The sequence below is a fragment of the Cricetulus griseus genome, chromosome 4, assembly GCF_003668045.3.
Source record: "Cricetulus griseus strain 17A/GY chromosome 4, alternate assembly CriGri-PICRH-1.0, whole genome shotgun sequence".
NCBI lineage: Eukaryota > Metazoa > Chordata > Mammalia > Rodentia > Cricetidae > Cricetulus > Cricetulus griseus.
In genome coordinates, this window is record NC_048597.1 from 194,390,818 (window position 1) to 194,406,942 (window position 16,125).

General features: G+C 39.4%; 1 protein-coding gene across 6 annotated transcripts in view; it reads left to right on the plus strand.

Annotated features, from left to right (window-relative positions):
* The window catches only part of Bckdhb (branched chain keto acid dehydrogenase E1 subunit beta), a 177,793-nt gene that overhangs the window by 55,611 nt on the left and 106,057 nt on the right, over positions 1-16,125 (plus strand). For all 6 annotated transcript variants that reach the window (XM_027411032.2, XM_027411031.2, XM_027411030.2 and 3 more), the window contains exons 7-8: positions 7,329-7,426; positions 9,533-9,643. In XM_027411032.2, coding sequence (XP_027266833.1) covers positions 7,329-7,426; positions 9,533-9,643 — 209 coding nt within the window. The remainder of the gene's footprint in view (positions 1-7,328; positions 7,427-9,532; positions 9,644-16,125) is intronic.

The window sequence follows — 16,125 nt, forward strand, 5'->3', positions numbered from 1 at the left end:
CTGTTCCATTATTCACCCTTCCCTCCATATATTGCTATGTTCTTCCCTCCTTCCCATGAAGCCTTACTAATTTCTTGACCTCTATATAGTACAGTTACACAATGGAGTATCACTCAACCGTTAAGAAAAATGAAATTCGCAGGTAAATGGATGGAGCTGGGAACAGCCAGTCTACAAACTCAGAACTACAAACCTCACATTTTCTCTCGTGTGTGAATGGTAGCTTTGAATCTTAAGATATATGTGTGTTTCATTTGGAATACCCAAAGGAATTAAAATGTTTTAAAGAAGAGGGGACAGTTGTCTGTACAATTGATTTGTTAGCACTTTTGCTAACCTAGTAATGTAGCATACTGGTGATTGCATAGAAAAACTTACTCCAAGAATCACTGAGAAGATTAAACAGATGCATTTAATTTGAAAAAGCATAGGCTTCTTTTTGTTCCAAAGTAATATTGCCATTGAATTAGAAACAATAGATTGTATTGTATAAAGACACTTACAACCGTATATATTACCTTATATGTATTATTATATGAAATAATGGATACTTACAACCTTATATATTATGTATTATATCTTATATATTATCTTATATATTATTATATCTTATATATTATCTTATATATAAAAGTGTTTGCATAAAAAGTCTGGGCACACGCAAGATATGTGCTGATTCTTGGAGTATCTGTTCAGATGACTTTTGTTTAATGGTCAGGTATAAAGGGAATCACTGGGATGCAGGAATAGAATGAGACACATTTCCTCCAACAAGGCCACACTTACACCAACAAAACCATACCTCCTAATAGTACCACTCCCTATGGGGCCATATTTATTCAAACCACCACATTCCACTCCCTGACCCCCAAGGCTTGTAGCTATATCAGAATGCCAAATGCATTCAGTACAACTTCAAAAGTCCCCATAATCTATATAACAGTCTCAAATTTGTTTAAAAGTCCAAAGTTCAAAGTCTCTTCTGGGACACCTGGCAATCTCGTAACTGTAATCCCTTATAAAGTCAAAATGAAAAAGCAGGCCACATACAAATGTTCTTTTCCTCTGAAATCTCTTGAGTCAGGCCCCCACAGTTCAAATCACCCCCAGCACCACTGTCTTCTGGCTTCTACTAGGATGGCTCATTAGCTCTTCTAATCCAAAGACCAAAAAGCTACATCCCTCCAGACAAGAGCATGGTCAGGTCTATCACAGCAATACTCCACTACCTGTCTTAGTTAGGGTTTCTATTGCTGTGCAGAGACACCATGACCACAGCAGCTCTTATAAAGGAAAGCACTGCACTGGGCTGACTTAGTTTCAGAGGTTTAGTCCATTATCATCACGGCACTCAGTATGGTGGCATACAGGCAGACATTCTACATCTTGACCTGAAGGCAGCAGGAAGAGAATGAGACACACTTCTAACAAAGCCACACCTCCTAATAGTGCCACTCCCTATGGGCCTATGGGGGCCATTTTTATTCAAACCACAACATCCCTCATCTAAATACTGTCGGTCTGTTTTCTTAGATGTCTGTCTAAGCACACACTTGACTACACACTTCATGCCTTTTATTTCCTCACAGAATTCTTCTTTATTGTCTCTCATGTCAAGTGTCTCTGTTTCCAAGACTTCCCTCCATTGTGCCTTACTTGGTGAGACCTCCTTGAGTTCTGTAAGGAGGCTGTTTCCTTCTTAATTTCTAGAATGGTTGGTGATAGGCTGTCAATATCATGTTTTTATTTCTTGGCTAATAGTAACTTTCATATTTATGTGAAGTTGTGTTTCTCAATAGCATGAGTGGCTTCCTTCCTTTCCTTCCTTTCATTCCCTTCCTTCCCTTCCTTCTTTCCCTTGTCCAACATTTTACTTGAAACCTGGATACATTGGATGCTTGGTCATTGTTAACTGACTATATTATGCATAGTGTATATATTATTTATGTATTTTGTTTCTTGTAAAACTCTGTTTAAGGTGGCTTATTAAAAAGAAACTGGGGAAAAGGCATTGGTATGGGAAATGAGCTATTTGGAAATAAAATAAACTTATTCATGCCAGGAATCTGTAAGTGAACATGTGTTGTGCATGCAAATGGTTTCTCATGAGCAAGCAAGTGTGGAAGTAAGAAGTTTATAATATACTTTTATAAAAACCTGTCCTGCCTAATGATTTTTTATGTTCTGTTTCACTCCTTACTTTCTCAGTTGTACGGTCATCACTGTGTATCCAGTGCTGATTTCTCTGTGCAGTGCTCATTTGGGTGTGAATGCAATCAGCATGAAGGAGAGGGGAGTAGATTTAGTTGCTTTCCATGATCTGTGCATACATGATACTCTTTAGCTTCTGATGCCAGTGTTCTGACCCCCGTTGCTTGTCCCTTTTTAGAAAGCACATAGCTACAGGGTAGGGATATACACTTCCTTATTTGAAATGACCTTCTCCTGAAATGTGTTATTTAAATTACTGTAACTACAAAATACCTGTAATTTTCACTAACTCATCTGGCTTGGCTCATTGATAAATGAGTATATTCGAGATGCACCCCCACTTTTACATGTTTAAGATTAAACTGATGCCCATCTGAAAATAACTTTGAAGAGCCCTGCTGCATTCATTATGGTTCCAGGGACTGACCTGACTGGAGTGGTCAAGTCATGAAGAAAGATCTTACACATAGATACAATGTACAGAAAAGCTGAGATCGGGAGGTCTGAGTTCTTGGATGGAGACATTGCAGCACCTTGAAGCTCAGTGTGTTTATTATATACAGTGGAACAGGGAGGTGGGGTTATTTTGTACAGCTGAATAAGGAGTCACGTTTAGCTAATCTCAATAGGATTAGTCTGCATAAGGGAGTAATTTTCAGGCTGTAAAACACCGGAGAGGGTGAGGTTGTAGAAAGTACAACCAGTAAGCCATTTTATGTACACACATCAGAATTTACACTCGGACCAAAGGAAGGCTTTGCCATCCCTCTGAGCCTTACCTGGGGAAGGCTGTCCTACCAGTTGCTCCCCGATAACCAATCAGAGGCTTAATATTAATTATAAATGCTCGGTCAATAGCTCAGGCTTGTTACTAGCTAACTCTTACATTTAAATTAACCCATATTTCTATCTATGCTTTGCCACGTGGCTTGGTAGTTTCAGTATGGTATGCCCATCTTGCTTCTCTTTGCAGCCTTCTTTCAAGCAGTCTCACTTTGGCTTTCTTATATAACCTTTTTCTGTTTAACTATTGGCCAGTCAGGCTCTTTATTAAACCAATCACAGTGACATATATTCACACAATGTGTAAGAATATTCCACATTCCCCCTTTAACATAGTAAAATTTTATACAACAAAAACAGTTATCAAGTAAGAATTACAGTTACAATATCTAGTTCATTTGTATTTGGCAATTAGGGAAATATTCTATTTTTATCCTTGACTCTAAAATTTTATACCCAATTTATCTTTTATCATAACTAAGGAAAACTTTAACTATGACTGCCTAGTATTGAGTTCCATCAAAGACTCCAAATGTTACCTAGCGACTGGGATATCTGGTTGCCTGGACAGACACCCTAAGTTCTTCTGTAATGTTGGGGCATCCATCTTTGGCCTACAGGCCTCATACATCTGACAAATGTTTTTGTGCAACAGGTAATTTTGACGGACTGTCCTACTGTGTCTTGGCAAAGATTGGCAGTCACTTTTTATGCCACCTGCTGGTCCAGTTTGAATAGTATACTGTCAGCAATTTAGGTAAGGGCAGTTTTTTGCTCAAATGGCTAGTGTTTGCCATAAAGAAAGCAAACTCCATAAGGAGGTTCTTTGATGCCCATTATCTTCTTATGAAGTGAATTGGTACTGTTAGGAGCAGACATGTCTCACTGTCATGAGCATTATGTTATAAAAACATTTAAAATACTATTTTCTGTAGATCTTTGAAGTATTTGAAGACCATCTATATCTATCTGTGTATGACCTTGAAAACATACCTAACTTGACTAAAGTTTGACTATTATAGATGACTACTAATCTGTATTTCTTAATTATACATTATATTTTGAAGGGAGTTGCATAAGCACAATACTGCAAACAAAGCCTTCCTCAGACGGATGAGGTATTGGTCCTTGATATTCACTCAGGACTTTACTTGCTTCCTACAGAGGGTCCACTGCCCCAATTTGGTCTTAATAGAGACAATAAAGCGTTGTTTCCCATGCTGTTCCTTAATTGCTAAAATAATGAGGCCTTGTTGTTCTGAGTAATGTATTTAAAACAGCAAGGCAGTCATTGCTGGCAATTTTTCAATGGAAGATGTGCCAAGATTCCAACCCATTCATGTAAGTGCCAGCCTCAGAGTCGTTATTCCAGGGATTTGCAATTCACCAGTTGACAATTGATTTACAAGGCAGGAAGACAGGGTTCTTGCATATTGGTCACTGACTCACAAGCAGAATGGAATGTGTGCTGGCTCCATGCCTTTTCTGCTGGCCTGTGATCTTGCTGCTAGAGCATGGAGTAATGGCAGAGGGCCAGGGTGCTATCTTTGGCCAGGTGTCCTCAGTGTGGTCTTGACCTTCATGGTTAAGTAGGTTAGCTGCCAAGTAAGTAGAATATAGTACCCTAGTCAAGTATGTCCCTGTGTCTGCCCATCGTTCCATCTGTTTGTTCATTTATGCATCTGTCTGTCTGTCCGTCCGCCCGCCAGTCCATCCATCCATCCATCCATCCATCCATCCATCCATCCATCCAATATGGGTTTAGACCATTAGTGAGTAAACTAGATTGATCTCTAATGGGCTGTGTACAGTTGTAGCTGCTATTTTCTGTAAATGAACAGATAGTAAATATTTTAGCTTTAAGGCAATTTTGTGTCTGTTGCAGCTACTTAGCTCTGTTGTAGGGTAAAAACAGCCATGTTCAGTACATAAATAATTGCCATGGCTATAAGCCAAAAGACATGCTCTTTAAAAATAAATTGACTTGTAAACTTTAGTGTGCCAGTCTCTAAAACCATTTGATGTGACATAGTTTGATACATACTAACTTTTAAAACACTCAAGTGCTTATAAGTTTTCTACTACTGTTTTATGTCTTGTGTTTGTTAGCTTAATAATCATCTGCTTTGAGATTTACCTATAAAAGAAGTTTTAATAGTTTTTACACCATTTTTTAATTTATTTAGATATATTAATCATTTAAAGACTACATGACTGTCTTAGGTCCTGGTTGCTGATATGTGATTGGTTGGAAATAGCACAAATATACACACAAGGATTGACAATGCTCAGTAATACATCAATGGTAATGGTAATAGCTCTACCCATTTAACTGTTTTTTTTTAAACTTATTAATATGGCTTAAAAACTATATTGAGTGGAAAAGATGGTCAAGATATATTGCTAAGTAAATAAAAGAATGTGGATGTAGTTTTTTTTGTGTATATAAGGTGAAAGTAGAAAGGCAAGGTGTTTGCATGTTTGTGTACTTGCATACTATTAATATCAGAAAAGATCCTAAGAGTTCGGAGTTTCCGGACAGATGATGCCAATTTGCATAATAAAAGTAGAAAACATCTATTGCAGGATTTTTGAGTAGCACCTTGTTCTTTGAGATGGTTGGTAACCATGATTAAGGCTGTGTGTCTAGTAGCCATTCTTAGCAGCGATTTTTGCATAGGCGCATTAGCTGTCGTCCTTGGGTGCTGCTGCACTGCAGTAACCTTATTGATATCACCGAGCCTGCAGGCAGAACTTTAGAATTATTCTGATCACTTGCTTTTCCTTCATTTCTTCAGCTTCCAAATTAGAACCTGCAGATCAGCAGAGAGTTTCGTGTGATATAGCTGCAAGGGAAGCTGTGGGGGAGAGGGAGTGTGTGTGTAACTCGGGAGCCTGCCTCCTAAGAAGGGGAATAGAATCAAATGCAGAAAGAGCATCCAGGAAAAACAAATGGGTGCTGTGTATTGGAGACAGCCAGGATATTGTTAGCATTGATGACTACTGGGCAGTGCTGTTTCAGAGATAGGGGAACAGAGGCAAGGTTGTATTCCATTTCCTCCTTTTTGCTCTTTGAATGCAGAGCAGAAGTACACAGATCAGTTTAATGTAAATAGTGGGGTGGGGTGAGAAAAAAGAGCAGCCATTTTCCCTAGCATTCCTACCACACTGCTGCTCTCACAGAAAAACCTCGTAGCTAAGCTGGGCAGATTTGTCAAACCCCTACTTAATTTCATTTGAAAATTCACCTGACAATTTCCTGTGCTTGATTACATAGGAAAATCATAGAATTGTTTCCCTAGGGATATCAGTGGATTAGTCTTTTCTTTTTGGCCTGCTGAAACTGATTTGGTTAATCTTTGTGAGGTCTGTAGGTTGTTGGTCGCTTATGGGTAATATTGTTCACTGATGCACGGTACAGAAATGAAACAACAAGTTTAATCCTACTACGTGCTTTCTCCCCATGTTTCAAATGCTCATAAATTTCCTGCTTGAAAGAAAACTGGTCCGAGAACCTAAGGCTCTCAAATAGGGTTTTGGCAGATTTGTTAATAACTTTTAAGTTTCTTTTAAAATTAACTTCTAAATTATTCTGTGTGTGCATGACAGTGTGTGAGTGGAGGTCAGAGGACATTATCCAGGTGCTTTTCTTCTTTCTTATTTGTGTAGGTTATGGGAATTGAACTGAGGTCACTGGGCTTGTGCTTCAAGAACTTTCACTTGCTATACCATTTCACCCACATTTACAAACACTTAAAAAATACCAGTTTCAAATTCACACAAAAAGTACAAAATCCAGAGAATCCCATTCACCACAGTCCATTTTCCTTTGCCATCATCTTACCATTGTATGCTAAATTCTTATACTTAGCCAATACTGCTGAGTTAAGTTGGACTAAAACATGTATCAATAAGATTTATTTAGTTTCAGCCAGGAGGTGGTGGCTCACACCTTTAACCCCAGCACTCAGGAGGCAGAGGCAGGTGGATCTCTGAGTTTGAGGCCAGCTTGATCTACAGGGTGAGTTCCAGGTTGGCCAGGGCTGTTACACAGAGAAAACCTGTCTTGAATAAAAAAAAAAAAAATTATTCAATTTCTATCATTAAGATATATTCTGTTTCTAGCTTCAGTCTCTCATGTTTCGGGATAGATGATATATTTCATATATATTGCATGTGTTTATCTATAGTGATGTCATGGAGCTATATAAAAATGTTTTATATGAAACTTTTAATGAGATCCTGTCATGGAGAGATTCTTATAGTCTTAAGACACACGTGTCATGTGAGTAACATTAATTAACTTTCATTTTTCTCTCTCATTATGTATTAAGTGGAACAGGTCCCAGTAGAACCCTACAAGATTCCTCTGTCTCAGGCTGAAGTCATCCAGGAGGGCAGTGATGTGACTCTGGTTGCCTGGGGCACTCAGGTCAGTACTGTTGACCACCAGCTGAGGCCACACTGTGCTGGGATGCTTTTGTCTGTAATTCTGGTGTGTTCTGTCAGACACAGAACACCCACCCTCACCTCCACCTTTATTTCAGTGTAACTGATAGACAAGAGTGACTCAAGGTGGATAGCATGATGGTTTCATATGTGTGTATACTGTCAAATGATGACCCAATTAAGTTAATTCATAGTTCCTTACTGCATGAGTGTGTGTGTGTGTGTGTGTGTGTGTGTGTGTGTGTGTGTGTAGAGTGAGACATATGATCTACTCTGAGCAAAGTTAAAGCAAATGATTGAACTTTTCTTTTAAACAAAGGGTTTATTTTTATTTTTGATTAATTTTCTGTATTGACAGTTTCATACATGAATATAATGCTTTCTGATTACTCTCATCCCCTAATCCTCTCATCTCTTTTTCATCCTTATTGCTGCCACCTCCCACCCCCTTTATGCCCCTCAGTCTCATTCTTAGACTTAAGAGTTTTGGTTTTGTTTTGTGACCCATTTGGTTTAACCACAGGGACATCCATGTGAACTGTGGATTGGATCTATCCATTGGAGCCTGGTGGGGCCACCTGTCTGAAGACAGAGATTCCTCCTCTCCACAAATCTATCAGTAGAAAATAGTCCCACCATGAGATGTAGGGTCCCCTAAACACGTCCTCCATTCATGACTGGCTCTTGATAGGTCCATTCTTGTGGAGATAAGTGCAGACATCCACAGCTGTTCATGGTTTCGATGGGTGTGTCTTGCCTAGAAGGTGGCATTGTTTGCAGCCCTTCTCTCCATCTTCCAGCTCCTTCTGCCCCCTCTTCCATGTTGCCTCTGCCTTAGAGAGGGCGGAGTGTCTTACTAAGGGCTGAGGACTCATCCATCACATATCCTGTGCACCCTGAGCAGCTGTGACTGTCTTCAAACAGAGTCTTAGTGTTGCTCAGGTCAGGCCTTGAACTTGCTATGCAGCTGACGACGCTACTGAACTTCTGATCCTCCTGTCTGTACCTCCCAAGTGCTGGGATTCCAGGCTCTTGCCACCGGGCCCAGTTCATAAACAGCACAGTCTTATTAGCTTAGTCACTGTGCTGCACATCCCTTCCTCAGAATTTACTCATTTTGTGACTGGAAGTTTCTAGTAACACTTTTTGGGTGGAGGTGAAGTGCCTGTTCAGTCATACTGAGACGTTCAGTGGGTGTACACAGCTGTGTCCGTTCAGAACACCTTTGCAGCTCACATTGCATTTCCATGTTACATGCTGCATTGATATCTTTCTCCTCCTATCTTGTACTCCCTCTCATGAGTGTGTTACTGGCCATGTGGACCACCTCTCCTATGACCCAGCAACAGAATTATGTATCTTTGTCTTTCCTAGTGATAGTTTTTATCTGATTTGCCCCAGCTGTAACAGCCGGGCTTGGTGTCTTAATTCTCTACTTATAAACCATTTCCCTCCCTCCCTCCCTCCCTCCCTCCCTCCCTCCCTCCCTCCCTCCCTCCCTGAGCTGGTTGTCAGCCATCATGTATGATACTGAGGACCGAACCCAGATGTTCTGCAAGAGCAGCAAGTGCTCTTAACCACTGAGCCTTCTCTCCAGTTCCTGTTCCAGTTATTGAACCCAGCACTTGCATCTTACTTGGCGTGGATACTGGCTACTTTGTCTATGAACCCTTTTTGCCTTTAGTTTTTGTGACTTTTTTGTTTTCCCTTTCAGTTTCTTTAGCTATTTGTTTATTTTTAGAACTCTTGTTCTACCATTTTTTTTTTTTTTTAATAAACGTTGGTGGTCTGTGGGTGTTCTTTCTCTGTATGCTCCCTAGCCATCTGCCTCTGCCTTTATTTGCCTCCTGAGCTTTTGGAATAAGTATTTCTCCCCTTTTACTAGCATTTATTTCTAACTGATAATCAAGATATTTTTCCTTGCTTGTTTTTTGTGACATGGGGATCAACATGCCTAGAACACATTTTTAAATTCTCCCAGCAGATCACTTGTCCAACTGCAGAGAGTAGCATATCATTATGACACCCAACTAGACTTTCAGGTCTGAACTGTTTTAATAATTCTCTGTGTATTTTCCCTCATCTTCAGGTTCATGTCATCCGGGAGGTGGCTTCCATGGCACAAGAAAAGCTTGGAGTGTCTTGTGAAATCATTGATCTGCGGACGATTGTGCCTTGGGATATGGATACAGTTTGCAAGGTATAAGTCTATAACTGATGCAGTGTCATTTCACTTTTGAATATTTACAAAGAACCATTTTGGAATAGTGAGTTGCATGAACGTTTTCAACCCATTTCAAACTTTTGAATGTGTGATGTGAGTGGAATAGGGGCTGTGTAATGAGCTTGATGTTCAAACAATCAGATACAGTTAGACTGTCTTTACCTTCCTATGTTTTTCTCTTCCTAAAATACCCCAGTATTGTTTTCACAGGCCACTCAGGTTGAATCTGTGAGAAACAGAATGGTGCAGAGAGGCAGGTGTCAGGACCATTGGAGTCACCTGTGCAGCTAACTTCTCCTTGGCTAGGTTCAGCAAGCTGGGCTTGATTTAGTAAGGTAAATAGTTTGGCTCCATTTTCAAAGTCTTTTCTCTATAATCCATCACATTATTATTTAGGAAATAGTTCTAGTTTTATCCCTTTGATCCTGTGGACCTCAGATTGAATATTATATTGTATGATTATGGCTACTCTGCATTATAGTTTCTGGCCTGATAATTTAGATTGGATTGCTGATGCCCTTATTACTAAGTAAATTCACGTAGTTGTCTTTGAAGAATAGAGCTTTGTGCACAGATACTTGTTTATAACTGGTATCCTATGCATTGACTTCAGTGTGGCTTATATCATGTCAGTTCTCACATGAGTGCCCAAGGGAGTTTAGATCTTCTGTTTTGTGATGATGTCATCTAGTGAAGACTAATTTAAAATTACTGGTATTTCTTTTTTCTGTGTTTGCTGCTATAGCAAATAAATCCTAAGACTTAAAATATTTTACCTTTACTAATTTTTAAAATTTAAGTATATTGTTATTAGTTCTTTGAGAATTTCATATGACTTGTTTTGGTTATACCCCCACAACTCTTCCCACAATCTTCCCCTCTCTGTATCCATGAACATTGTGTCCTTTTTTAATTGCCTTCTTTATTTTTTGAGATTGTAATATGACATCGTTTCTCCTTTTCCCCTTTCCCTCCAAATCCTCACACATAACCCTCCTTGCTCTCTTTCAAATTCATAGCCTCTTTTTTCATTAACTGTTATTGCATACAAATATGTGTATGTATATACATATGATGGGGGAAGTCCTTATGTGTATATGTCTCTCTTATTGGTTAATGAATAAAACACTGTTGGCCAACAGGGAAGCAAGACAGACGGGACTAGGAAAGAAGGAGGATTCTGGGAAATGTAGTAGAGAGACGGTTGCCCTGTGATCCCAGGAAGAGAGGATGCATGCCACTGGTGTCCTCGATAAGATAAGGCTTTATAAAATATATAGATTAATGTTAATGGTTGATACAGAGCTAGCAAATAAGAAATCCTAGTCATTGACCAGCAGCATTGTAACTAATATTAATCTCTGTGTGTTATTTGGGGACCCTAACGTGGTGGCAGAACTCAGGTGGCTGGCGAAAAGAGTTATCATTACATACATATATATATAGTCCAAAATATAAAAATGCAACCTCCTCAGTCTGTATAATGTTTCTTGCTTATATTTTTCCATTGGATTACTCTTCTGTAGGGAAGACTGTTTTTCCTACTCCTTGTATTCCTTAATTGCCTAGAGTTCTTTCTCTTGGGTTGAACCCTCTTGGGCTTTCCTAAATCCTCATTAGCATGTCTATTGCCCTTGCTCAGCTCACATTTGGTCTTTCATGTTGGTGAGACTTTATAGATGTTACTGGGAGACACAATCTTACAGCAAACTCCCTGTTCCTCTGGCTCTTACAATCTTTCTGTGCCCCTGCTCCACAGTGTTCCCTGAATCTTAGGGGTGGGAGTTGTTTAGAGCTGAATCTATTGGGACTCAGCTCTACAACTGTGCATTTTGATTGCTTTGTAGTTTTTCTGTAGTGTTCTCTGATAGGATTTAGTGGCAGAGCACATTGGCAGGTTGGGGCCAAGGTGTGCTGCAAAGAGATCACACCAGGCAGCAGATCTCATGTAAGAGGTTTATTGGGGCAGGGAGATCGAAAGATTGTCTTGGAATGGGGAGATGAGAGAGAGAGAGAGAGAGATAGAGACAGAGACAAACAGACAGACTAGAAGACAGAGAGAACAAACAAGAGAATGATCTGGGGTGGCAGGGACATTTTTAAGAGTTAGCAACTAGTGATGACATAGCTGCTGAGTGGTTGAATCCCTGAGGGCAGCCTGGGAGAGCATCTGCTTTCTAGCAGTCTCCATTTATTGGAAAGAGAAATTTCCTTTATGAGGGTAAGGGCTACATTTTTCTATATGTGTAAGGACAAATATTTAGAATGTAGTTAGGGATTATGCTGATTTTGTAAAGTGGTGCTTGTAGATTCTCCAAGATTTATGACTTCATTAGCCCTGGGTAGTTGGCTAGGTTTCCAGTACCAGGCAAGGTTTCCTTCTTGTTGAGTGGGTATTTAGTCCAATTAGAAGAACTGTTGGGTACTGCCAAGATATGTGAGCCTGTACTGCACCCTCAGGGCTATCATTGCACTGTTGTTGTTGTGACTCATAGGCATCATAGCTGTGTTGACTGTTGGTTGCTTCCTTCCTTTGGAAGATTGCATGGTGTCTCCTGGTGCCGTGAAAGCTAGTCTTCAGGGAGGAGACATTTGGATCAGTTTTAGCCCAGGGGCCTCTGGACCCTGTTTCTGATGTGCATGGTGTCTTTAGCAATAGGGACTTACCTCCCCTCTCTGTGGGGCAAGCAAGAGCAACAGTCATGCTTTGGAAGTCTCTTGGACAATCCTGACCATTGACTCAAAATAGGGATTCTTATGTCTGGTGCAGGACTTTTTTTTTTTTTTTTTTTTTTTTTTTGTTACATGATTTTTGGCTCTTGGAGGGGATATTGACAGCACAGATGAGAAAATTTCATTTAAACTATATGTATATTTATACACAGAGTTATATGTATTACAGGTTTGTACTTTTTTATTATTACTTTTAGGTTGTTAATTTCTTATGACTTTTTCTGGCTCCATAGTGAAGAGCTCACAGTAAAGTCACATGGGTCTTGGGCCTAGGGTTTTCTTTATATATGGTTACTGGAAATGAACTCAGTTCCTCACACAGATAATGACAATGAAGGTTTTCTAATTCTTTGTTAATTTTAAACAATTTTGTGTCTTTATGGGAATTTTATCCAGAATTTATTCATACAACTGTTAGGATTATTTAATCTGTTTATATTTATTTATTTATTTAACTGCTTCTATGTGAGTTTACATCTATCATCTATTGTTTGTTTTTTACTGACCCAAACTGTATTTTGTACATATTTTCATCTGTTCTTTTGGATTGACCCTCTACTTGTAATTTACAGTTTTTACTGGTTTGATAGATCACTCATTACACTAAAGATTATAACTTATACCCATGATCAGCATCACAAACATGTTATATTTCATTTACAATCTCAAAACTGGACAGTTGACTTTTTTGCCATAAATTTAAACTTCTCTTTAATTCTGAGTTTATTTGATACACTCCAGTGCTGTGATTGCCCTGGCAACCTCCAAAACTCTTCTGTGTACCCAGAGGACATACTCTCCTGTATATACACATAACCACATCCACTCACACACAAACACACACTAACCCACTATATGCATTCTTTCACACACACACACACACACACACACACACACACACACACACACACACACTCAATACATTAACTGACATGTACACATACACTCAGACAAATACACACACATTCAGTCACACACATACACGGGTATACTAATAGATATATTCACACATATAGGCACACACTGCTTTAGTTAGCAACTCTTATAATGGAAAACATTTAATGGGGGTGTCTTATGTTTTCTGAGGTTCAGTCCATTATCATCATGGTGGGACATGGTGGCATGCAGGCAGACATGGTGCTGGAGAAGGAGATGAGAGTCCTACATCTTGGCCCACAGGCAACAGTAAATGGTCTGAGTGTCATACTGAGTGAAGCTTGAGCAAAGAAGACCTCAAAGCCTACCCCCCACAGTGACAAACTTCTTTCAACAAGGCCACACTTACTCCAACAAAGCCACACCTCCTGATAGAGCCTCTCCCTATCAGCTTAGGGGGGGCCTATTACATTCAAAGTACCACATACATCCACACAAATATAGTCATACACATATACATCCTCACAAATGTACTTATGCAGACATAAGTATTCACACATCTCATATATACAAACACATTCACTTATACAAACACAACACACATTGACTCACATACATAGATGGAATCATACATATATACTTAGACACACACACACACACATTTTCGTACATTCACTCACACATTCACATAAGTGCACACACACACAGCACTCTTGTACAGATACACACTCTCATCCACCTTATAAACAATAGGGCAACACTAGGACAGAGATCAAAGTCTTCCCACTCTCCCAGAGTCACTTTTGTATGCACGGTGCTGAGCCATGCGCTGCATAGATCACTTTTACTTTTAGTGGCATTTCCTGATTCAGTGCTCCGAAAGACACATACTACGTTAACACATAATGACGGAAGCAGAGGAATCCAATTTTGTCTTCTGACAAAACACAGCTACTAAAAAAATATGACTACATTTTGATAACTAATGAATTCATAAAGATGAAGAAAAGAGTAACTTGAATTAGGCAAAAAAAAATAAATAAAAAATCCAAAACAACCCCCCCTAAAAAAAAAAAAAACCCTCAAAACTATTATTTTTAGTGTGCTTGGTTATAGGGTTCTCCTCTTTCAAATCATCTCTAGGGACTGGAGTGATTGCCTCAGGGGGTAAGAACTCTTGCTGTTCTTACCACATGGTGGCTCAGCCTCTAACTCCAATTACAGGGGATTGGACCAGGTCTTCTGGCCTCTATGGCTATTAGGCACACATGTGGCACACATATATACATTCAGAACACTTCCAAAGTAAAAATAAATCATCTCTAATTCCTAGGAGAAAAGGCTAAGTATCAAAAATTTTCCCCTTTTGATATCATGAAAGGAAAACACAAACACCCAAAGCCATCAAGAATTGCCAAGCTGGCTTCCACTGTCAAATTGGAGGGCCATCAACCAGAAAATCAGCCTGATGAAAGCAGCCCAGCACAAAACCAAGATAATGACACTAACAAGCCAGTGACCTCATTCAGCAGAGAACTCTGGCCTTGTCTTTCATCTTCCTGAGGTGAATGGGGCCTTCTGGACAGTGGCTCTGCAATCTAGGATCACATACAAATGCAACTGGTACATCTAATAAAGGAAGGCAAAACCAAATTGTTAGAAATATCAATAATTTTCCTTTCTTCCTCTGCCTGCCTCTCTTTGATGTCATGATACCAATTTGGTGTGTCATGTTTGTCGTTTGCTCTTAAGGGTCTATAAATCTGTTTTGAATGTAGAAGATGTAAATAGAGCTAAATAAAATTCCAAAAATATGTTACCTGATTATATATCAGAAAGATAATGTTGCAAATAAGTGGCTAGCTGTGGTTTAGCTAGGTTCTGATCCTTCTGTCAGAGAGAACCCAGTGTCTAACTTGATTTGACAAAGCATTCAAAAAGCCTCAATTATTTTCATCCAATGATAAATAACTCCGTCTGAGACAGGGTCCTTAATTATGTGAACTACAAGCACATGGGTTTAAGATAGTGCAAAAATTACTTGTAACCAAGTCAAGTGTATGACTGGAGTTCTGGAAACTCTTGCTAATCTCAAATCTACTCATTCATGATACAACTTTCTTCCAAGAGCACCTTGCTCTGCAATTGTATGGCAGTATATCTGCAGATGGTTTTCATGTAAATTTCCTAAGAAGTGGTCCATAAGTTACTAGAACAGCAGCATTGGGGGAAACCTACTATTACTCTGCTAGTGGACGTATTAGGACATTAGTATTAGGCTGACTCATACTGACTTATTGTTATATCCTTAGATTAATGCCTCTCCCAACCCTCACCAGAGAAGTTTCTATTCACAGCAGAAAGAGATCCACACAGAGAGCCACCATTGGCCAAGGTTCAAGGAATGAGACTACAGAATTCTCATCACTAAATGGAAGATATATATGCATCATCATTCCCCCTTCCAGGCTCAGGGATCATTGGAGACTATGAGAGTCAGAAGATGGAGGACTACAAGGAGAGAGTGTCTGGACACAGCAGGGCAGATGTACATATGCGTCTACAATGGTTTGTGACAGCATGCACAAGACCCATGCAAGCCCAAGCCAGTACAACTCCAAAATGGAGAGGGGAGTTGAACATGAATCCCACCCCTGGTAGCTGTTAGCTTCTGGGAGAGTAAGGGAGAGTTAATTTTCCCCATGAGTGTTCTGATAAGTAGTTCCTGCTAAGTTCACCATGCTCTAGTGGAAGGCCACACATCCAAGAATATTTATTTGGGCAGCACAAACTGATCTTGATGGGTTTTAAAAAAAGTTTCTGTGCTTAGTTTTAAAGGTTTTTTTTTT